This window comes from Manacus candei, unplaced genomic scaffold (assembly GCF_025592945.1).
Source record: "Manacus candei isolate 608988 ecotype Guabito, Panama unplaced genomic scaffold, ASM2559294v1 h1tg000109l, whole genome shotgun sequence".
In the NCBI taxonomy this organism is placed as follows: domain Eukaryota; kingdom Metazoa; phylum Chordata; class Aves; order Passeriformes; family Pipridae; genus Manacus; species Manacus candei.
The window spans coordinates 3,309,297-3,334,476 of NW_026138157.1; the positions used below are offsets into that span (position 1 = coordinate 3,309,297).

Below are 25,180 nucleotides of genomic sequence, written 5' to 3' on the forward strand. Positions count from 1 at the left end.
CTGAGCTGCATCAGAGCCATACTGCTACAGGGACAAGGGCTTTACTGGTGTGCCCATCAAATGTGCCTTGGTGGGAGCTCTGAGCTGCAGCAGGGCAGTTCTCAGTCGCTTCCCCTCATTATGGCACATCAGATCAAAAAGCAGATGAAATGGAAGTCTGGGGTAGGTGACTGAGGATGAAATCTGCCTGAGGGCAAACAACGGGGTAAGGTGAAGGAACAGTGGCACAGTTACTCCACCTCTCCTCCCTGCTCCTGAGAAACTGAGCCCAGGCACAAGGCTGAGAAAAAGGAGGGGAAGCACTGTGGATCTCTAGTGTTCTGCAGTGGCTATGAAGAAAACTGAAAATATGTGGGAGCAGTACCAATGTAGACTGGAACAGCTTTTACTGCTTATCTACTGCAATGAAGGACAATACAAAAACCTCAGTGAGTATTTTTTTAAATTTAAATAGAGAGAGGATGAGATGATACTAAGATTCCGATTCAGCAAAGAACCCTGAAGTATGTATAATGACCTTCTCAGATAAAGAAAATCTGTAGTTCATTTAACTTATTTTGTTTCAATTCCGTAATTATTAGGACCGAAAACTGGGTAGAATTCAATTCATTATGGTAGCAGCTTTAGAAATATTTTCCAAAGAGGTTCCATACTGCTCCTTACACAGTGTTCAGAACTGAGCAAAACTATGACAGAGCAAGAAAGAAGAAAGAAATCACAAAACTGCTAACTTGCAGGATATAGGAAATTTTTTGAGACTGAACAGTGTTTGCACTTTGGAAAGATTTTGATGATTTCTTACAAGAAATACAAATATTTAAAGTAAAATACTTCAAAAGAGAGAAGTACTGTACTTCCCAAAGGAAGTACCCAGCCAAGTACAAAGACAGACTAAGCAGACACCTTTAATCGTGACACACTTCTAATGGAGTTGTTCTGCATTAGAGTGTTGTTTAACACAATCTGAGTGATGTAGGAAAGGACAGAAGTGATAGAGCACACGAAACCACACGATTGAGTTAAACAGACCTGCACACATCTGAAAGATTACATTCAGCCTCAGTTATACCACTAAAAAAATACAAGAGAAAACACCTCAAAAAATGAGGGAATGCACAAAAAGATGTCCAGGGTCTATGCTTTATTTTAGAGAGGGGGAAATATGTTTATTTTTAAGTATACAGAATAACAGTTAGTATGAAAGAGGCACAACTGACCTGCCTGTTCCACGACCTGACAGTAAGGGTTTGCTGATGGAAACCCAGCATCGCCCGGTTCTCAATGAGCCACTGCTGCTGCCTTTACATGGACACCGCCTTCAGCAACCTTCAGCAGAGGTCCAAAATCTGCTGACAAGGGGTTTATCTGCAGCTAGAGCTAAACTAGCCCTCTAAAGATCAAGGCTGAGCTAACAAAAGTCATTTTCTGTCAGCAGCAGAGTATCCACACTTGGGATTTTGCTGACAAAACCATGAGAGCCAAAGGGCTGGGTGTTTTCCTATCGAGTGACGTTGGCAGAACTGTGTAGCACAGATTCAGTTTGAAAGGCTGAAAAACTAAATTTGTTCTGCAGAAGGTGGTTTGGTAACTCCCAGTTGACCCCAGGAATCCACAAGCGTGCACACCGCAATGCCAAGGCAGGAGTCAGAACACGGCAGGACAGAGTTTTCAAATGAAACAAAAATTAGGTAAGTTACAAGCATATTGCTCCAGCTCAGAAAGTCACTAAGTGACAAGGTTAAATGATATTTTATAGACAACTTGATTTTATTAACCATCTCAAGGGATGCTCCTGCTTTTCTACCACCAACAGTACACTGGGCTACACGGGCCATTAGTCCAGTTGCGTTGGTAACCCCAACTTTGATGACAGTATAAACAAAACTGACATGTACTCTCTAGTTTTTTAGAGATGCAAACAGAAAGAAACAGTCAAGAAAAAGAAAAGTTAGAAAATAACACTGCATACATACAGCTCCAGTTACCCTCCACTCAAACTCAAAGCATTGGCAAGACTCTTGAGTTATCTCATGAACTGCTTAATAAACAGCAAATGTGCAGGATACTGAAATGCTCGATACATTGAGTAAAACTGTAAGGACTTTGCTTATGTCTGAAAACAAAAGGGTTAAGAAGCGTATACACCTTCCCGTTACTAAAATAGGTTTGTACCATGAATACTCAGTCCTCTTTTTCTCAGTGTTTCTCCATGCCTTTAAATTAGAGCTAAACACAACAGCTTTTTCAGTTTTCCAGTTGGTAGCTACACAGAAATGTCAGAACAAAAAGGCTGACTTTAGCCAAACGTTAAGGTGCTCAGTGACACCACTTTCCCCCATAACTTCTATACTGAACTCATTACTTTAGCCTGGAATAAAGCACATGTTACCACAAAAGAGTAAGGAGGTATAGTTTTAATCTGAATAATCCTGTTTAGAGGCTGGTTCCATCTCTGGATATTGACTGTATGTTCTGTTTAGAAAAAATGAAGTGCTTGAAGTGGGAGGCTTCCCCCCATCACTGCCTTGGGACTGCAGCACAGAGAGCCAGTGTCCACTCACCACAGCCATGGAAAAGAGAGAGATGGATTTTTTCAGGGATACACCCAAAATGCTGTATCTGTTTTTTATTTTTAAGAACAGAGATCACTGAAACAGAAATGCCTTATAAACTACAGGTATGACTAAGAAATGAGAGGTTACGCTTCTGTTGACAGAATGTAAAAATTTTATTTTCATCTACAGTAATATTCATAGACATCTTCCCAAATGCAAGCTAATTCTGTTACTTCCAAGAATAAATTAATATCTGCTGTCAAATAACCTCTACATTTTTTGTACTAAAGCAGTATTTTTATGTACTAAAAAGTAATAACACCTCTGCATTTTGACATTTTCCACCCAGGGATCCTAATCCACTTTTGAGACAGAACATCTATTGTAATCTGGTTTATTACTAAAATGTATGGTACAGCCACTATGCACACACTTCATACCTTTGAAGTGAAGACATAAAGAATTATCAAAAAATGGAAACCATCACATAAATGCAATAATGCAAAGAACAGTGCTGTAATCTATTCACCACGAAAAGCGATATAAATAAAACACACATGGCTAAGCAAATGTTTCAAGGAGGTTTTTATTAAATGATTGTATAGCTCGCCAGGATCTTTTGCAATTATACAGCCTATATTTATTAAACGAGAATTGTTACTGGAAAAGGTTTTAGGTGATTTACATCCATATATTTACTGACAAGTACAACCCATTCAGAAATGTCTGTATATGCAAGGGAAAAAAAATTGATAATGGAAGCCTTTAAAAACAGGAATCCATTTAAAAAACCCCAAAATAATCATGTACATAAAAGTATAGAAGTGGTATTAATAAGAAAAGACTACTTTAGGTGTGATACACCTGCAGATGCCAAGTGTCACATGGGGAAAGCAGGAAAGGGCTGCTGCACAAGGACACGCCCAGCACACACAGACCAGCTCTGGGTTCTGGCTACCCCACTAGACCAGAGGCAGCCTGGTGTTAGGTGTCCAACCTAGAGAAGCACCTCCTCCATCATTGTCAGAAGTGAGGATATGGGGAAGTCCTGAAGCCTCTCCTGGAGTTAAGCTGCTTTTTCTTTCCAAAATGCCCTGTGGCTCACCTCCTCTGAAAGCGTCCTAGGTCTCATGGTGGGGATTACTTTGGGTACATTATGATACCCTAAATTCACCGACTATCTTATTTGGTCTCTATTGCTACCATCATCATCATCATCATCATTATTTTCCAACAAAAAGCACAACCACCAGCTAGGGAAGTTCACATGGAGCAGGATACCTTCAATGGGAGAAACTCAAAATTGCTGCAGCCTTCAAACCTGCCCATGGTGCCTCCTCAGGGTAAAAGATGTGCTAATCAGTCAGCTTTCCTTCCTCATGGGGAAAGAGCTCTCTCAATCCTTCTTCATGGGGGAAGAGCTCTCCCAGCTGGGCTACTAACTGAACAGGAGGGAGCAAGGGAAAACTTCACTGCCATCTGTTGTGTTTGATGACTTATCCCTGGGGGTCTCTGAACAGCATTGCGATCAGACCAGGTAAGACTGATACAGACACACCTTTTGTATGGAGATAGGAGGGGTCCATTCCACCAGAGATGACACAGCAGCCTTGTGTGCTTTTAGTGCTCCCCAGGATGCAATTTTAAGCAAATTAAGAAAACTAATGCCAATGTAAATGGCTAAATAAACCGATGCAGCTCCAAGCCTTCGACACATTATAGTGCCAGGAGTAAATGTAACTGAAAATGCAGGCGAAGATTTTTTTGGTCTCCCACTGTACTTCCTAGGAGCACTGCCAACCTTGCAATTCAGGAATCAGGCACCACAGAAAGATATACGTCTTCAAACTGTTATTTCCATTTTTAAGGTTTCCCAAAGCAGTTTTACTTTGCTAAAGATAATAATTAAGTGGAAAAAAATCACTAGTATTAAAGATGAATCAGGGGCTGGGTTGCTCTGAGATACTGTCAGAGCAAGCCATCTCTCGAATAAATGGGGAAAGCGAGAGGTTTGGAGGATTATGAACCAAAACAAATAACGTTTCCCCTCCATCCTTCCACCAGAAAATCTGTGGGTTGGTGGGGATTTCTGCCTTTCCTGTTCACAATCGACAAACCGACCTCGGGAAAACTACGAGTTGTAGCATCCGCTGCATGAGGGAGAGGGAGACTCCAGGAGACCCGGCACGACCCATGCTGGATGTTATCGAGAAATATCCCATCTCCGCTCCTCCGGTGAACTCCTCGTTTCCCTTCCTTCCCCGCACACGGCCCTCCCCGCCCGAGCGTCCTTCGCCCAAGGAGGGTCTCGGCAGAATCCCCGGCTGCACCGGGCAGGATCCCCGTCTGCAGGGCACGGCAGCACCGGGCAGGATCCCAGCTGCACAAGCAGGATCCCCGTCTGCAGGGCACGGTAGCACCGGGCAGGATCCCAGCTGCACAAGCAGGATCCCGGGCTGCAGGGCACGGCAGCACCGGGCAGGATCCCGGCCGCACACCGCGGCTCCGTTTCCCAGGCGCTCACAGCCTTTTGTAACCGCGAGATAATCTGTCAGATGGACTTAGGCACTGACAGTTAAACATGCCAAAAACGTCACCACCCACTCCTACTATCCATCCGGTGAAGGACTAGGAAGCTCCGCATTGCTTAACCTCTCCCCCGCCTTCCACTCGCACAGGAAATCCCCACCCCCCACGCCGTGACACCACCGCGGGGGACCCGCCGTGTCCCCCCCGCCTCCCGCGGGGGCTCTGCGGGCGCCGTGCCCGCCGCGATCGGCGCATCCTCGCCCGCACTCACCTCATCTTCCCGGCGGGGCGCGGCGGCGGCCGGGGCCGGACCGGGGCCGGGGCCGGGGGCGGGCGGCGGCGGCGGGACGGGGGGAGGCTCCGGCGGCGGCGCCGCCCCAGTGGCAGCGCCGGGCCCCGGGCGCTAGCCGGGCAGCGCGGCGGCGGGCAGCCCCTCCGCCGGCCCGGCCATGTTGCCGGCTCCCGCCCGGCTGCGCTGCCTGTGCCTGTGTGTGTGGGCAGGACAAAGCGCCGCCGCCGCCGCCCGCCCCGCGCCGCTCCGCTCCCACGCGCGGCGGGGCCGCGCCGCCCCCGCCCCGCCCCTCACCGCACCGCCCCCGCCGCGGGTGGGCGGGGGAGCCCCCCGGCCCCGCCCGGCCCCGCCCGGGGTCCCCCCGGCAGCGCAGGTGAGCTGGGAGCGGCCGCGCACCGGGAGCGGCACCGACCGGCGGATCGGGGCTCCTCCGCGCTCCCCTGCCCGTGCCCGTGCCGGGAACCTGGTCCCCGACCTGTTCCCGGCTGGAGCGGGGCGGTGCCGCGGCTGCAGAGCTCTCCTCTGCACAGTGCTGCGGGGGTCCTGTACACCGGCGTTCAGAACCAGTGCTTTCGTGGAAGGGCGCAGGAGCAGGAATGGTGTTTCCAGCCAATATGGGAGGGCGGCTGTGCTTCGTGCTCCATCCCCCTTCCCACATGTCTCTGTGAGTGTCCCTCTCACCTATGCGAGATCTCTCACCCTGCTGTCAGCCTCGTCCTTTCCCCATACCCACCCGTGGAGCCCCGGGCTGCCTCCCAGTCCTGTGCTTCTTCCATGCAACTCTCCTCCCCACTCCACATCCCAGTCCTGTCCCTGACACTCTGCTCTTCTCCCAAACGTCTGGTCTCCCACCAGCTCCCTTGTCCAGCCTGAACCACAGGGTGATGATCTTCACCAGGTCCAGAGACTGGACCTTCACTTGTCCCTATCAATGTCTCTGCCTCTTCCTATGCACCACTCACTAGAAAAAGATTATGTTTAAAGTGGTATCACTTGGATATTCTCAAGGATCCGGCATGATAAGGAACAAAATTCTACAGTTGTTTCTCAGGTCTTCGATATGTAGGTCACCACAACTTGACACTTCTCAAAAGTAAAGGCTCTTCAAACTGTCTGTGAGTCCATCTCCCACAGGTCTCTCCCAGTTCTGCACCACCCAACTGGGACACAAAAAAACCCAACAACCACATAATCCCACAGCAAAGCAGTGGGTTTCCAGGCAGCTGGTGTGTGTGTGTGCACACTGTGCTTGGAACAGCAATGGCTTCTGGCCCTCTCCCTCCCTCCATGTGTCTGTGTCCCAGTTAACACTGCTCCAATCACTCCCTGAGACTCACCTCCATCTGCACATGCCGTGAAGGGCAGGGAAGCTGTACCCCTGTCTCTGTGTGCAGGGGCAGTTTTAGGAAGGTGCAAGCAGTGTGGCTGGGGAAGGTGGGCTGTGGGCAGTGCTAGCGGCAGAGCCTATGTAAGGGCTCAGGGGAATATGCCCACAGTGCATGGTATGGAGCAAACCAGTGGGGGACATTTTTAATAGAAATACTTTACATTTTTATTTCCATTTCTCTGAAAAGTTTATATGCTCACACCAATACAACACTAATTTTTACTGTAGTAGTAACATGTGCCACAAGAATAAATGTTGCAAAGATCAAGACCATAGATTTGATGCCCTGAAGAGCTATTTCACTGTTGGCTTGTCAAGCCTTGCTGCTGCCCACTGCAGCTCCATAGCAAATAGAATATATAACAATAACAACAACAATAATATGACAGCAACAAAACTCATGGTAGTAATAATGTGTATGCCTTTTATTCAAGGCCATGCTTGTTTCTTGGTAGCCGATGCATAGCTGATAACTGCTGTTTTCAATTATCATTAAGATGTTAAAAAAATAATTAGGGTCAGAGTTACTGAATGGCCAGAAGGAGGGAACCCCCACGTCTTCTGTGCCTTGTAAGCACAGATCTCAGCTTGTGCCTTCCTTGTCCCATAGTAAGTCTGCACCATCCTCTTCCCAAGCCACCCCACCAATTAATCTAAGTTCACTTCAGACAGAGAGAGTCCCCTAAAGAAGCTGCTCCCCCTGTATCTAAGGGGTCTCCTTATTTGTTTGAACCCAAAACTTAGAGTTCTTTCTTATGAGCAATTACCCTAAATCTCCTAGAAGGCACAATATATATTGTTTATATAAACAAACAACTGTGTCAGACCACAGATCTGATATGCAGTCTCCCCCAGGTGACAGTGGCTTGGAGAAACTCATCCACATAATTTGTGATGGGATTGCTGAAGGAAGCAAACTTATGAAGAAATAATGAGCAAAAATAAAACCTATTTTCTTATTACTATCATCCGACTAATCCTTTAGAGTGTGGGTCACTGACTGGTTCACAGAACATATGGGAGGCAGCATAAGGCTAGGAGGATGCTTATTAAACTAGAAAGTTTCATGGTAATACTAGAATTTAAGACACTATTAAAATAGCAAACTCATATGTGAGTTCACTGATAATCTGGGTTTTTTAAATGTAATTTCCTTAAGATAGGTTTACGCAGGCACAAATCAAACAGGCAAAGAAATTTATGTAAATCATGCTATGGTTGAGATATAAAACTAAAATAAGATGTCTTCTGGGTGTGTCAGCTGCACAGCGTAAGGAGGCCCCTGATGCTGCATGAGTCTTAAAAAGGAGCTCAAACTGCATCTACCACATGCCCCGGCACTGACACATCCAGCCCCAGCAGCTGCCCACGAGGAACTGCAAACCACCGGGTAAGGCAGGGGGATGACTTATACCACTCACAGCTCTGTACCTGCACTGCCTCCTGAGCACGGGTACCAGCCCTGGGCAAGCTGCAACATCTCGCTGACCATAAACTCATGCAGTTTCTACCCTTGCAAAGGGCTGGGGGGCTTAATTGCCCATTAGGTGTTTGAGAAGTGATGCAGAAATGCAGTGAGGTTACTGGTCGATTATACTGCCCATTTCATTTATTCTTACAGAAAGAAGCAGGAGAGCAAAGAAGAAGGTATTTTATGCACTGTTACAGATGACAATCTTGCTGGTCACTAATGGCAGAGAAATGAGAGAAAAGTGTTAAAAATCTTTCTTGTGAATCAGAATCCCTGAGGCTTCTTCATAAACATTCAGAGGTTGGCCACCAGATCACTGTGTTGACAGAACGAACTGACTGGATCAGGTAATAATTGTTTTGTTGGGATAAATCTTACACTATATTGCAATCAGAACTATATCTTCTAAGAGACTTAAAGCTGTTAATTTGTATGGACACATCTGACTGTAGGCTTGTCAATTCACCTGCTCTTTGCCCAGAGGGAAATCCTGACCCACCAGGGCCATCTCCACCCTGCTGGCTTCATTGGTCTTCCTGCTCCCCATTACACCTCTCCCTAATTGAAAACTCTCCTGCACAGCCCAACCAAGACCTGCACAAGAAAACTAGTCCCTAGGGTTGTGTCTTTCCTGTCTGGGAGCTCCTGCATGTCAAACCCTGATGGATCTGCAACTCTGGATCCTGTTGCAACAACTGCCCTGGGGCCTGCTCTGTTTGTGGCTTCAGAGATTTCATGTTAGGAGGAGGACGCCCTCCTTAAACAGGCACACAGCCTGGGGCAACATCCTCTGTAAATATCCTCCTCTCAGGAGCTCAAGGTCATCCAGTTGTTTTACTCAGAGAGCTAGTGCCACGTCTGGAGCTAAAGGCTGGTGCAGCAAGTCTTGTGGTTATTTCTTCCCACTGAATTTGTCCAGCTCAGAGCTTTCCCTTGGAAATTCCAGAGCTTTCCTGTGGGCTTTTCCACAAAAACTACCTCTTTTCAAGGAAAACAAACATCCACAATAGCCTTCCTTTTTGGAAGGCTGTCCCTACGGACAGAGGATTTAGTCTTGTGAAAGTCAACCTTGAGAGGAATTCATTATATCCATTAATTGTACCATGTCCAGTAATACATATATGCATTTATTTCTAAAAAAATTGTTTCTCAGACAACAACATGACTTGTAATTTTGCCAAAGCTGCAATTGGGTCTAGATCCCATCTCAGGTTTGTTGTGACAGCCCAAAAGAGCCGTGGCGAGGCACTGGCAGTGAGGGAGTGCACATCACCCACTGCCCCCAGGGGAGCTGCTGGAATGCCCAGAGAAAGCAGCTGCAGCAGGGCTGCAACTGGAGAGCCCCCAAAACCTGGATTTCTTTAGCAATGCTTCATCCAGTCTTGGGGCGAGGAGGAAAGGATGAGGAGAGGGTGGAACAAAGTAGCAGAAGAGTATGGCAGGAGCTAAAAGGAGTAAGAGAATGGAGACTAGAATAAAATGAAGGAATTACAGATGTTTGGGACTTTTTTAATCAAGAAAAGGAGAGAAGAGGAAATAAGATGAAACAGGAAGAATGAGGAAATACTGAAAAAGGGAAAGAAGACAGGGGAAGTAGTATAGGAAAAGGCAAAGAACGTGTAGGAAAAAATGCACTGTTGATATACTCCAATTCTATTTTATTATACTTTCTCGAGTGAAGATGGGAGTTGAGGAGAAGAAGGGTCCTCCAACTGCATTCTCAGGGGAATAGTCAGTGGCTTCTCTCGGAAAGGGAGGAGCTCACTGGCACTTTCCCTTTTCCTGTTATGCCTCTGGAGAGCAAGGTTTACAATCACTGGGAAGGCTGAAGGAGGAAGCTGCAGCCTTCAAGGCAGCCAGGAGGAGCTCTGTCTTGCAGGCAGACCCTGAGGACCTGTCATGGTCTTATCTGTTTAAGGCCAAAGGTGATTTTCCCTTAACAAAAGCAGCAGAGGTCTCACCCAAAAGCAGTGCTAAGGGTCTAGGCAGAGGTAATGCTGTGCTCCTGAGACAGAGGCAGTCAGGACACTCCAGGCTGCTACACTGCGTGTGGCCAGATTTTCTGCTGAGCAGGAGCTGTACATACGGGAAATGCCACAGGGCTTTTCACTTTGGCTGAGCCTCCTGTCAGCTCACCCTCCAACTGTTCAAGCTGTAGACAGAGACTCTCAGACAGAGCTCAGCTTCTGCTCTTTTTAGGTGCTGTAAAGGAGGCCAAAACACTTGAACTTCTGGCGTAATAACCTTCCCTGTAGCTATACACTGATGTCAAATCTGATATTATGATGTCAATGAAAGCTGATGAAAAGGAGAAGCTGGGTAGGAAGGAAGGAACCCTAAAATGTTGACATTTATTTTGATGAGAAACTGAATCTGTAAAGAACAGCCAGAGCAAGTGATTTTGTAGAGAGGGGTTCTCTTCAGGCTGCTTCCAGCAGATGGTTCCCTCATCATCACGTCTCTGCAGTGTGAAGGCAATGCAAGGCAATGGCAAATTACAATAATCTAACATGGCTGCAGAACTCACTCAGCCTTCTTAATTTTTGCTTTCTAACCATAATGACTGAACAGCCTGAAGGAGATTTCTTTAGCCTACAGCCTGGAATTTGGAGCAACTGTAGCTCATGTAGCACTGATAGAATCCACAGAACAGATGAATTTGCTTCCCTCTGGCTACATGTTTATTCTAGGTAATTCCACAGGGCAGATTTTAAAAATGTTCATCTCTTAGAAGCTCATGCTAAAAACCCGTTCACTTGCACGGAGACTCAGAAAGCAGGTCACCATTCCCATGGTTATAATTTCAGCACCTCAGACCAGTACCAGAGAGGCAGCCTCTAAGGGACAGACATGTCCATTACAAATGAATGGAAATGTCTAAATTCACTTAATTTAGTTTGAAGTCAGCCAAAAGATGGTAAAATCAAACCTGTGCTAAGCTAGGACTATGAAGCTGGTGGGGAGGAACCACTTTTCATTGGAGGCCAAGCTGTCAAGCTTTCCTAACAACACAGACAGAATGCAAGGTCGAAGAAGTGCCTACAACACTGCCTGGTGACACAGTGTAGCAGCTTTGTTGAGAGGAGGCACCTTCTTACACTTCCACATTCAGCAGGATATGGGGGAATCCACAGTGCTTTGAACCATCCTGATTGACAAAGGTCCCCCAAGTAGCTTTCAAGGATGAGCCCATCACTATCATTCTGACTCAAGCAGTCTATCAAACTCAGTGCTAGATGGCAGCTTTGGCTGCACTGCCATCAATACCTCTGTGTAAATTATCACTTAGCCTTCTGCAATTATTTAATGAATTCAGGGGGCAAAGTTGTTCCATTAAGAAAAATGAAATTGCCTCAGAAGTGCATGACTAAGGAGAAACATAAATCTCTCCCAGCAAGAGCATGAACCACTAATGTACTCACTCATCCGGCAGCCAGCAGCCTCCGTTCAGGAGCAGACAGACCTGGGAGTGATTCTGTCCTTCCTCTCAGGAATCCTCATCTCCCATCTTTTGGACAAGGAGATGTCCTGACTTGGGGCCTCCCTTCTGCAGGGCAGGCTGCTGCATGGCAGAGATTGGACGGCCCCAGCACAGCTGTGAATCCCGGCCAGTTAGGGAAGGAAAAGATTCGCGTTTAGGCTTTGCATAAGTCTGTTCTTTCCATTTGTAATTAAAGTGACATTTTCCCTGCCATCTGTAGGATTTTTTGAGGATGCAATCGAGTGATCTGTCAACAGCCCAAGTTCCAGGAGGAAACACAGCAAAAAGAGGAAACACAGCCTGCTTCCCTGAGAAGAACCTGAAGAAATGAAAAATGCCAACCCTTGCAAAAAGCGGGCTGTTTGCCCTTGCAAGATCCTTTTACATGAATACTTTTGAAGGGAAATAATATCCTCTAATATTAAATCTTTTGAAGAATTAATCCAAACATTTCACATAGGAAATATGACCTTGAATTAACTAATCTTGTATTAATTACAATACATTTTAACAAAATTGATTTCCTTCGTGAGGATTTTTTTTAATAATTGGAAATGGTGGGGTTTTTTTAGTTCACTAGCATTGAAAAAGAACTATTTTCTTTTACATTTATCTCCTTTCTTTGCTTTTTTTTTTTGAATACTTTTTTTTAATATAGTAACTGGTTTTTGTAGGCCTCATCTGTTGGAAATTGTTAATACCTCTCAGGTTTTAACAACTTGTCAAAACCAAGCACTATCAGAAATATCTATGTAAAAATCATCTTTCAGGAAATAATTCAGATAGTACATAGAGAATTCAGTTGGAAAAGGTTGCAGTTTTAATACCATGCAAATATGCATCCTTTAGGAGTAAAATAAATAGATGAAAACAGGCAAGAGAGGTCAAATAATGAAAAGCCTCTACTAGGAAATGGGCGACGATCCTAAAAACCAGACTGAATGTATGTTTGTTTTATAAGTGTGTAGAAGAGGGAAGAAGAATTATTTTGAAAGAGTTTGTATTGTTTTCCAAATAAATTTAGACTTAAGAGAATAGATATTATCAACTTCTGGAGCTAATCCCTTTGAATACCTGAACATGGAAGCATTGCCTGAATACACATGCTCATCATTTTGGATCCCAAAATCCCATTGCTAAATGTCATACAACAGAGAAAAAAATCCCTACCCTAAAAGAATTTCAAAATCTATGTGATACACATTACAGACTGCCCACAGACAAACAGGGACAATGAAGAAACAATGAGACAGTGCTGATCACCTCAGTGCACTCACACAAGGAGGCGGGAGGGCAGGGAAGAAGGAGCTAAAAGCAGATGCACTCACTGATACTGGAAAGTGCAAGTCACAGAAGAAATGTGGAACAGACACAGTAAGAAATCAGGAACTCAGCCCCAAAACAATCTGAGAAGGAGTCAGGGCCACTGGTTTTATAAGCAGGTAAGGGCAGTAACATGAACCAGTAAGGGCTAAGATGGACGCAACCCTGGAGGCTGAAGTCACAGAAGAGTAATGCTGGAAATAAAAGGAAGAAAAGCAAGAAATGGGAAAAGAAAGTTGAAAGGGAGTAGCTGAAAGCTTGGTAGACAACAGCAATACATAAAAGACACAAAGAGATGAATCTCTTTTTTGAGCAGCACTGCATCTGCTGCAGCCAGGATCAGGGGAGGGAAGGAGCAGGAGCACAAGCCCACATGTATCTCCAGTCATGGACTGAGACCAGCCTCACACTCCGTGGAAGGGTAGGAAAAGAGAGCTTCTGCAGACAGAGTACCTATCAGGTGAAGGAATCAGGCATTGCTGAGAGAATGAAACATGCAAAGTTTAGGCATAACTCTCTTTTCCTTTTTTAAAAATTTATTCTTTTTTCTTTTAAAGTAAAAAAGAAGACACTCCTGAGAAAACAAATAAATTCAAGAACTAAAGAACAACGGTGGAAGAGGGGTGAGCTGAAGATTGTCTATAACAATGGTAAAATTGTTTAGAGTTTCCTGGTTGAAGAAAGGAGAACCACTTTAACAGTCATCAAACGGATATTTGGCTCAAGACGTTACCATCATTTGCCAATTCAGCAAATACATTTGTCAGGTTTTTACAGAGGAACAAAGACACATTTAACAGCAAAAGTTAAAAACAGAGGAGCAGCAGAGGCACAGATGGGATGGGATTGTTGAAAATCCCCTTTGATCAGTAACCCTAGGGATGAACTTACAGTATTCCTCGTCTATTTCTTGTAAGGGATAACAGTTTAAAATGAAGAAAGGGATCACAAATGCTTTACTACATCCCAAGAGCAGCACTATGGGAGGATGAAAAGAGAATGAGCTAACCCAATTTGCAACTCCTGTTTTCTCTGCTGCAAGTAATGACAAATCACCTACAATTCAGAAAGCAGAAAACCTGAAAGCACCCAATCTGCAAAAGCAAAAAAAAAAACCCAAACCCCCTCAAAATAAAAACATAAGGTATTGTGGGATAACCAAGCACCCAGACACAGTGAGAAACTGTCACTAGTGTGTTATGAACTCTTATGACTGGATTAACCTTAGAAAGTGTAAGGATATTATGCCTTAGCTTCACACATGTCAAGAAGAGGGAGATTGACATCACTATCAAAATAAGTTGTTCCAGTGCTCCTCTGCCCATTTATTTTCTTTTCCACATTGCTCCTTCCTCTGTATAAACTCAGTACAAGCACTCATACAGCTGCATACCTAGATCAGATGAGGAAACTGAGGAAATGGGTTTTCTGTTTGCAGTAGTTGTTCTCTCCCAGCTGGGTTCTCCCTATGGCCACAATAACTCCCGTGCAGCTCCATGGCATGGGAGTAATCAGACCTCTGCCTTCAGTGACAGTGCCAGGTAACATCAGTGACCCTGCAACCGTGGCCTTCAAAGGTCTTGCCTGAAACAAGTTCCTAACACAGAAACTGCAAGGAGCTCTTGCCATGAGCACAACTCTGTGCAGTGGAACGACACTGCACCAGCTGGGTACTCGGAAATATGTGATGTGTGCCAGGAGGCAGGACCAAGGCAGTTCATAGGTGAACACATTGGGCATGTCCTTCTCCCCCACTGCAAAGCTGGAGTTTCACTCTCTAGGTGTGCACTGTCATTATGTTCCCAGGGTCATGGTCACACGTGAAATTATGTACCCCAAAACCTAGATCTTACTGCCAAGTATTTTCAAATACAGCTCTAATCAAGAAATCCTAAACGTGTGTTGTTAAGTAAAAGCCTGTCCTATAAGTATTTCATGTTTAAACAAAGATACCTTACTCAACAGGAAGAATACATTGAAAATTCACTTTAATACATGTTTATTGGTGTCCTGCACTTTCAGTGTAGGAGGTTGGAGATGTAATAAAAAAGTTTCAAAATTTATTGATTCCATTTCATTTAAATCACTCTAAACAACCAGTGCTTTAGAGTTCAGAGAATTAACGTTTACTGTCTGTTTACAAGCAAAATTTTAATATTACCTTTTTTGAGTTCGCTTAGAACTCCTCTTTTAAAATTCTTCGGATACATTCCTCATAGTAAACAATACATTTTAATCTGTGTCACAATCAACATTGGTAAGGCCTTCTTAACCATTTTTATACCACCTCCACTGTTACTTCATTGCAAAACACAATCTTATTTCATACTATAAATACCCATCCATGCACAAAACACAGGGGCCAGAAGTTACACATTAATATTTCATGTAGGCTTCCAAGTCTTCCTTTACCCTCTGCAGGTTTATGGTACACTTAAAAAGATATCTTTAGACTTGGTCTACTTGGTCTTAAAATACAAATATACAATATCCATAAGCATAAAAAAGTAAAGCTAGATGGCCTTACCATTTGTTATGAACTGCTAAAATCTTATACATGTACAATATAGCAACATGCTGATTAATATACATATTAGTTAAATATACCAACCAATAATGGGGATGTGGCCAAGCTTTTTTGTTTTGTTTTCAAAAAGAAATTGTTCATATACAAATAAAAAAATTTTAATTTAAACTCATATGGATTACCTGAACCACACAGACATCTGTAAGCCCTACTGAGATATTCAGGTCAAACAGGGACAAAGCTTGCTGATTCATTTGAAAGGGAACACAACTCCTCATGGGTAATACCCACGGTGTGCTGTTCCCAAGAGAATGCAAATTTACCAGCATTCACATTTTCAGGTCTAGAACACTAATTTTTGCATCTTACATAGCAGTTTATATTTTTTGTATCTATTCATCAGCCTCCATCAGAAACAGTTCAGTACCTTGACATTGTCATAGATTTTTCTAAATAAGTAGATATACAGTACAAAGTGTAGATAGTGAAACAAATAAGCACATATATACAGTCTTTGAAAGGCATTTTTGTGACCAGTTTAGCAGTGTTTATAGAAAACATTTAAGATAGTCACATTCTGCTGATACCACTGTATTGCAAACTGTCAAGCCACATTTCTTATATTAAACTTGTACTGCATTGTATATTGTACAACAGAGAACAATCATTCTTCAGGTGTGACACAATGAAAAAAAAAAAATCACTATACTGAGTAAGGTAACCAGCACAGGGCTTAATTTTCCTGAGGTTTGTAAGAATTTTTTAAACAAAAATCACAGTGACCAGGCTAAACTGCAAACATACTGTTAAGTTTTAAATATACAGTTTATACATAAGTTCTGTGCATGGTCGACTCAACTGTGTGTGTTCATGCTGACGTTTCCTTTAAATGATTCGCCACTGCATAATACTTGTATCTTTTCCGCCTGTGGAGATGAGATGGGTGTCTTCACAGAGAAAATCTACATTAGTTACATGACTACTGTGTCCACCATACACATGGCTTGGAGCCTAGAAAACACCATATTAGTGAGAGTATAAGTTGTCATCAAGACATCTCGTTATAACATTCATACAACAATGAAAACAAGGCATCACATCATTCTCTTACAGTATTTTAATATTAAATTAACTTTTAAATTTAATTGCTGTCTCAACCAACCTTAAAAAAAATCCCTTAGACATCTGAATATTCCCATTCTTCCTGTTTTGATATGGTTGGGTTTTTTTTTTTTGTACATAGGAAAGCCACAGTTAATGCAGTCATGCAAATTACAAGAGTAAGTTTTTGGGAAATACCTTACCCTAAACTGTGAGCATGGATATGAGAAGAGGTGTACTTTGCCAAAATCATCCCCTGTTGATAGCAGTTTTCTCCCATGTGATCGACAGACAGCGTTGATATCTGTTCCATCCGAACCTTCAGGCCATACACCTGAAACACAGAGGGACTAATTAAAGGGTTTTATAATGGAAATAAAATTGACAGTTTAAGCTTCTGTTGAAATATTAATAAAGGATTATTTGTTTAAAGAAAAGAAAAAAGAAAAAAATATAAAAATAACTGCATCTGAGTCAGGATGTGTACTTCAGTACACCAGCAAAAGTCTAGATCCTAATAGGAAATCAAACACATAAAAAATACTTTATTTCCTCTAGTCAGCAAAGTTCTTTTTACTCTGAAAAAAAGAATTCTGCTGAAGTACAGTCATGTGCCTGAGCCCGAAAGAACTTTCATACTGTTATGTAGAAAAATAACAGTTACTGCTTTTATTTTCCCTTCTGCTTATGTATGAGCTAACATACTTTCTTCATATTACTGTAGTCTAAAAAACATACACATGTATGATCCAAAGGACTTTCTTCATATTACTAAAAGTCTAAAACCTCTGAAATCAGATGTTATATAGTTTAAATTATTTATTAACAGATCTCTTGAAAAGAAACTGAACCTACTTTAAAGTTTTTAAATGCTTTTGTTCTACTCTAAGTACTTCTCTTTCCTCACGTTCTCTACTCCTTGCTGTTCTTGCACAAAGTGGTGTTCTAAAATTAAACTTCAGGGTCATCAGCGCAAAGACCAAATCTGTGCACCACATCTTTAAGGCCTCTGAATACTTGCCTGCAATAAATTGTAATTGTACTAAAATCCATCCAGTTCCTGAAATGTCAGGTTTTTGTATGCAGTACTGTGGGTTGCTTTTTTTATGATTTTTGTAATTTAGATTTCATCTAATCCCTACTTAACATAAACGATACCAAACTTTCAGAGACCCTGTCAACAGCACTACGAGGAGGTGATTCCATGTCTTTACAAGGAATTACAAATTGCTGTAAATAAAATACAAAGTACTGATTTGTAGACTGCCCTTAACTTTCCTGATGTGTGTGGAAACATCTCTTTGCTAGTTCAGGGATAGCAAAAAAGAGGCTCAAAGTAACGGAAAGTGCAAAGAAGAAACAACGATAATTGCTACTTGTGGAATTATGAATATGCAGAACAAAGAGACACAGAAAAGCTGTTTTAAATATCTGCCTTGACAAAAAGGAGACTGTATGAATATCAAATGCTAGTTGAAAAGACGTAGGAGTCTTCCCAAGAGGTCACTGTGACAAGCTGGAGATAACCCCTATAGGCAGTGGTTAAAGAAACAAGATTGCCATTTTGGAATGGAGAAAGGAGGATAGCAGGGTTTTTCTTCAAAACTTTGTGCTCTTTCAAAATTTATCCCAGTGCCTCACTGCTAGTTTTTATGAATATGCAAATTGAATTCCCCTTGCTGAAAAATTAGTCTTTTTCTTTTCCCCATCCTCTGCAGACATGTAACGAGACAATTTCCTTTCTCTCACTTGAGGATTCATACCATGCCTTTTTTCCTACTCTTCTCTAAAATTCATTCATTACATCTCTTCTCCCAGCACAATATTTAGATGAATAATTATTCTTTCTAGTCAGGACGTTATCTGTTGGTCCAAAGTGCAAAAACCAGAAGCAGTCATTCCAGCGGTGACTGAAGCAGATACTGATAAATGGATGACTGCTTCACATTTTGCATGGCATCCTTTTCATTACACATCCCACTAATGCATCTTCCTTTCCCACAACAGCATAATGCTGTTGACTCATGTTCAGTGTGTATGCAAGAGTAATCTGATCTTTCTGTGCAGATCTACTCTCCTGTCTGCTCTCATCCGTTCTGTATTTGTACAACTGAGTTCTGCCATTCTTGTGTGGAACCTCCTATTTGGCTCTATTGAATTGCCTCCTTTTTTCATACCACTCCTCTATTTCTCAAGACAACTTCCTAATCCTGCAGCTTCATGCCACCTAAAAACTATACATCCTGGTTTATGATAGGCTATTAATAAATATATTCAAACAAACATAGTATTCCATTTACAGTGTTCTAGTCACTTTTGAACCCAATCAGCTTGGTACAGCATCTTAGATTTCTTCTGTTCCTGTCCTTCACCTCAAACACCAATTTTTTTTCAAAACTGGGCATGTGCAATGAACACTTGGTTGTGTACCCAGCAACACAGGGCTCTTGAAAGAGTATATAGATCATTAAGTGTTAAGTCTTTGCTTCTTCACATTTACATTTGTATTACACATTTGTATCACTAAAATATACTCCCTCAAACACACTTCTTTACATGCTGTTGATTTTCAGTTGAATCATCTCTAAACACTTCCAACAAACTGACTAATCTGTTCCCATGCTCAAAGACAGGTGTTCAACAGACCAATGTTCATTTCCCCCCCTCGCATTGGTTATGCTGATCTGTGATTGCTGTGCAGAGTTTGTGATTTTTATGTGGCTCTACTAGAGTGAGAAAATACCCCTAGTTTCAGTCAGCCAGTATCTACTGAAAAATCAATATACTAGAAGCTTCACATCCTGGATGCTGTGATCCTTGCTTCTGTGTCCAGTGGGGAAATCCCAGAAAACATGTGAAGACTGTTCTAACTGGCTGCTATGAGGCCCCAAAGTACTGAACAGCAAGAGTGACTTCCAGTATTAACAGACTGGTTTCCAACTTCTAATTTATGAGCTTCTTCACTTTATTATTCTAGCCACTAACTTTGCACTTTATCCTTTACATATGGGCTCTGAAGGTAGATATATGACCTGCAGATACTGCATTCATGCTTCTCAAGTATTTCAGTACTTTGCCCTTTCTCTGTGAGGTCCTGAAAATAAATACTAATGGTCTCAAGATTACATTAACCAGTTATTCTTACAGATACAAGAAGGTTGCTCATCTGTTGCAAGGCATGGGGAAAACCCCTCTCAGGTGTGACCTGCCTCTCTCCTCTGACTCTCTGTGCACCAAAAGCAGCCCTATATTCTATTGGCACTATATTTTGCATGAATCCGAATCAAAAAGTGAGGAATACTCACATAAAGTGTTTAGTATCTCAGAGTACCTGAAACTGTGATGCAAAAACATTGTAGCTCTGTAACTATGTGTCAGGTGTACTCAAACCCCAGAAATATGTTAATAGTTCCATAAGGGCCTCTAACCCTTACATGGAAAATACATCATGCCAATATGCAGCCAATCTTCCAGGATTTCCTTTCACCAAATCTGCATACTGTAGTGACATGTAAGCACTGCTTGTCAGTCAAATGACAGAAAATTTGCATGTGTTTTCCCAGCATACTGCTACTGCCATACCATCTTTAGGTTCTGAAAACATGTCCTTTCTGGCTGCCTTCAAGTACATCACTGCATCTATTCTACTTGAAACATGGGTGCAAATCTTCCTTGCTAACCACTTATACTCTTCTCTGAACTTTTACCATGGCCTCCTATTTTCTCTTGAGGACTCAAGAATTTGAAGCTTCTCGTACTCAGCTTTTGTAAAATCTATCTAGTTCTGCACACATTGAGGAATGAGTTCAAAACTCTAGACTACGCTGAGGAAAGTGGATCCTTCAAAACTGGCAGAAGACAAGTCTGATGGAAACAAACCATGCTGATTTTGTTATGTTTTCCTTCTTGAATTTCTTTCACCTGATTTAATTGCTACAGATTCTATCAAAATACATGATAAATTCTTAATGAGGGAGATTGTCATCCATTTTGTGCTAGCACAGTAACCAAAGCAAATGAAACCATTTCTGGTAAGGGGATTTCAACCAGTAACTGTCTAAATACACGACTTTAAATTAAAAATTATGAGAAGCTGCTCTAGTGTGACAGAAAGGGCAGTGTGTGATTTCTTCCTTGTCTCCCACTTATGTTGTAATTTAATATTTGTACTTGAAGCTAGCAAGAATATCAAACGAGTGTCTTTCTGGATTGAAATAAGAAGACAGATTGTAATAAAAATGGCATAACAGAAGTTCTCTATTTTTCCCTGAATTATGAATAGTCATGTTTCATAAGCAAAAGTTGGCAATCCAAGTGTTTGTTAATAAGAAGAATGGTAAGAGCTTGTAAGAGGCTTACAATACTTACCAAAAACATGGAATCCTAAAGTACAGGTGTAAGTGGCCCATTCTATATCTCTAGTTGTTTCAACACTCACGACTTGTTTACAAGCAGAGGGGATCCCTACAAAAGAAAAAAAACCCACATGATTTTTCATTCTCAAATTTTATAGATTTTTGATTGCACCAGATGAATTAAAACATATGGTCGATCTTGGCAGTTATATAGTCTCATTTAAATTTTAAATCTGTGTCAGACTGCCTGAACTTTGCACAAAAGGACTAAATATAATTCTTACTCACAGTATAAGATTTCATAGTCTCCTGAATTAGACACAAGATATTGTGAATTAACAGACCAATCCAGATGAGTAATGAAGCTGGAATGACCCTACAAAGAGAAAAAATATTGTATTAGCTGCACCAACAGTATGTCTCAATGTGACAGTATTAATATAGTGCTACAAAACACACTTAAGGTGTTAATACTGAACCATGAGAAAAAGGTTACTTACTGAACATTTGCCAATTCTAGTGTACTTTCTTCCATTTTCACTTACACCATATATATAAATACAGTTGTCATGGGAACCTATTGCCAAGAAGTTTCCATCTATAAACACAAAAGTGAACTGCAATTATTCCTGTAAGAAGGAACTCAGGCTAATTTTTAAAAGTTTGTATGTCACAGAAAGAGGAACTGTTCTTAAAGGCCTTGATACTGAAAAATGAAAAAATGGAATTCTGTTTTTTCTTTTTCAGTTGCATATTGGTGCATCTTTCAAGACTACAAACCAGCAAATTTATGCAGCAAATATTACTGCTAAAAACACATGACACTTCCGGAGGCAGCTACAGTCCATTTAGGGATAACCTGATTGCAACAACCTGAGGAGTTAAATATTTTCTTTTTTTTTTTTCCCACACAGAGAAACCACAGTGAACATGTCAGGCAGGGAGGGAGGGGAAAGAAAACTGGAGCTTACGACACCGCCCATCCAGTGTTGCCAATGTTTCATGGCATATTAATTTTCAACTTCAGTATGGCAAGCAGGGAAATACTTTAAAACAAACCAGCCCCTAATTTAATTTAATAAAAAAATTCAACGCCTTTATTTTTACCCAGTAAATAAATGCTCTCAAACCTGGGGAGTAACGCATTACAGACAGCTGTTCGTTTCCATCTGTGTGTACAGTGACCAAGTCTTTTGTTTCTGTGTCAAACACAAACCACCTGTTGTAAATACAGAAAGAGGCCAATAAATCATTCCATAAGGAATTTAAATCTACTGTAATCTTGACCAACTTTTCTTCTGTCAAAATAGCATAAGTTTTATACCAAGAAAAGAAAAACAGCAACTGCTACTCAGTTTGGTCTATTTTTACTATAACACAAGGACAGTTTCCTTCCTATCGTTTTTAACCAAAACAAGAAAATGAGCAAGCATTGACCTGACATCAACCTTCAGATTTTAGTGTGTTTTACTGTGTGTCATGCATCAGAATAAAGTAAACATTGCCTATAATGCTTATGCCTATAAATTGCCTTTTCTTTTAATGACCCTCTTCTATGCTATGCTGATATTTAAATGGATGCCTATATTAAATCCTAGAGCAAAAGAAAACACAAGCAAGAATCAGGACCATTCTCTTCTGATAGATGAATTAGATTTATTTATTAATTTATTTTAAAGTGAAATTTTAATTACTTTTTTTGTTAATTTAATTAATTTTTAATTTAAAAAATTAATTCGTGGAAACATGTAGAAAGGACAAAGATAAAATTTGCATTTCAATACTTGCATCAGATTACTAAAGACAAAGAAAATATTCCTCTCAAAGCTTCTCCTTTTGATTTTTTTTTGATAAATAAAGTAAATTCAGTAACAAATCCTTTATTTAGGATTGATATACAATCTGAGATAATCTTGGCTCATAACCTACATACAAGTTTCCTGTATGTTCTCAGTTAAGTGGAACTGTTTTCAATATCAACAGCCAAGTCTGCCCTCAAGTGACACTACAGGAGAGGAGGAAGTTTGGCAAAGGCACTCCCTCCTATGACAGACAACCATGGACAAACCCAGATCTGCCACTGACCCACTAAATAACCAAGGGCTCAACCTGCCATGTAAAATGGAGATACTAAACTTTGCCTCAGTTTTCTCTGTCTTGTTTGCACCTCACACTCTTCATGCAGAACAAGCCTCTCAATATGCATTTTTACACCATGGTTAGTGCAGTGGAACATTCATCGAATTTTTGGTTGCCACTGCATTAAGGATCACAAACCATTTGCTACATTTTCCAGCACACAAAATTTTTCAATGTGATTTCCTCCACGCTGCCCTAAAGGCCTCAGAGAAAACCTCTACCCACATCTGCAAAATTAACTCACAATCTCAGATTCCTCCTTCAGCCTCTCCTTTGCCCTGATGGACACAAAGATTTAACATTTAGGTCACTGCTATGGTGACAGTACCTCCCACACATGGTCCCTCTGCCAAAAGCTAGACTTCCTGCCCTCTCCAAATCTACCTTCTCCCACTGACCTTAGATTGTCACCCTCCCAGGGCAGAAAACATCTCTTTGTTCATGCAACACTCAGCAAACACAGGGTTTGTTGGCATTAAGGCAATATAAATAAATTTCACTCTGGAATTGACCAGAAATCAATAGGGAATGAAGATATGTCATGCATACATCTGCATAACAAGAACACGAACTTGGACGTGAGCTGGAAAAATCAGCGTTAGTTGGTGCCCAGGGTGCAGCTCTGCACATCTTACCTTCCAGTCAGCGTCCCTACTGCAACAACAGATGCTGAAGGATGAAAACCTGAAGACTGTGCTGGATCCTAAAATGTTTCAGAAAGAAGCACACTTTTTTACCAGTCCAAGTTATCAAGTTATAACAAAAACACAATTCAATTATCTGCCTCAGGAACAATCTCTTGTTGATATTTTGGGGTTGGTTTTTCTCTTTTTTTTTTTTTTTTTCAATATAAACTTGAGGGGAAAAAAGTATTTTTAACTAATTGAAATATTATCCAATAAACTTTCCCCCCTCTATACAAGGCCACTTTTTTCTTTTCTTCACTATCTAAAAATAACTTGGCAAGTGATTTCATAACAATAACATCAGCAGTGGCAGCTTCCCAACAAATCACAAACAAGTTAAGAGATAAAAATAACTCCTTAAACTAGAGCTGACCTAAGAATTAAGTATCAAAACTGAAGTTTACCTACGGTCTAAAAGGACAAGCAAGCACCCTGTTCAACAAAGGTACGTGGCGTTTTGCATGGAGGGGTAAAGCATAACTTCTATGTACATCAGCACCTTTTTCCAACACCTGCTGAGTTGCAGTTTAGTGGGAGATTAAGGGCAGAAACTGGGTTTCTTATTTTGATATGCAACTTCAAAACATTTTACTTTGTTTAGTGCATTATCGTGGAGACAGGTAGAATTCTAGTGTTTTTCTTGCAATTTAAACATATGCCTAAAAACCAAGGTAAGCGTTTTCTTTCTAATACTTGTTCAGTTAAGAATGAGCTTCAGAACTCTTCAGGTTATAGCAGAAAATACCAAAGTAATTTTAAAATGTAAGCAAAAACCCCCAATCTAGTGACAAATCTCACAGAAATGCTTACAGGCTTGATTTTCTGTATTTTAAAACAGTATCACGTCATAGCTATTTTAGTAAACTTGTTGACATTTTTAGTAATTGGTAATTACTATCCCTAAAGGCTAGGTGTAAAGGATATTCTAATTAATTTTAATGAAGTGACTAATTTAAAAGACTTTACTAGCTCTAAAGAAATTCCAGAGAAATGTTGAGATCCAGGATTCCTAAACGTGTGTTCTAAAACATCACAGTATTCCAGAAAGGATAATTTTCAAATTATATTTTCAAAGTATAATTTCATAGTAATGCTAAAATATTCTACTGAATAAATCAAAGGTTCAAACAGTGAATTTAATCTGAGCAGTAACTTGTACTCATAGCTACATTAAAAGGCTTTTACACAGATCTCTTGACAAAAATAGGCTAACAAGAAACAATTTATTTTTTTGAGATAATCTAGATCACTGATCTGTGAAACAGTCTGAGACATTTCAAAGAGATAATAAGGAGATTATTGTAAAAACTGACAACAGGAATCATGTCTTAATG

At 41.4% G+C, this 25,180-nt stretch overlaps 2 protein-coding genes across 10 annotated transcripts in view; both read right to left on the minus strand.

Annotated features, from left to right (window-relative positions):
• EVL (Enah/Vasp-like) overlaps positions 1-5,573 on the minus strand; it is a 150,867-nt gene extending 145,294 nt beyond the window's left edge. The window contains exon 1 of the mRNA XM_051769589.1: positions 5,356-5,573. Within this exon, the coding sequence (XP_051625549.1) occupies positions 5,356-5,360 (5 nt within the window). The 5' untranslated portion in view covers positions 5,361-5,573. The remainder of the gene's footprint in view (positions 1-5,355) is intronic.
• Positions 5,574-15,020: 9,447 nt separating this feature from the next.
• Positions 15,021-25,180, minus strand: part of EML1 (EMAP like 1) — an 82,695-nt gene continuing 72,535 nt past the window's right edge. For all 9 annotated transcript variants that reach the window (XM_051769554.1, XM_051769555.1, XM_051769556.1 and 6 more), the window contains 7 exons: positions 23,796-23,863; positions 22,152-22,240; positions 21,522-21,619; positions 21,310-21,397; positions 21,035-21,130; positions 16,870-17,000; positions 15,021-16,576 (listed from right to left, as the gene is read on the minus strand). In XM_051769554.1, coding sequence (XP_051625514.1) covers positions 16,451-16,576; positions 16,870-17,000; positions 21,035-21,130; positions 21,310-21,397; positions 21,522-21,619; positions 22,152-22,240; positions 23,796-23,863 — 696 coding nt within the window. In that variant the 3' untranslated portion in view covers positions 15,021-16,450. The remainder of the gene's footprint in view (positions 16,577-16,869; positions 17,001-21,034; positions 21,131-21,309; positions 21,398-21,521; positions 21,620-22,151; positions 22,241-23,795; positions 23,864-25,180) is intronic.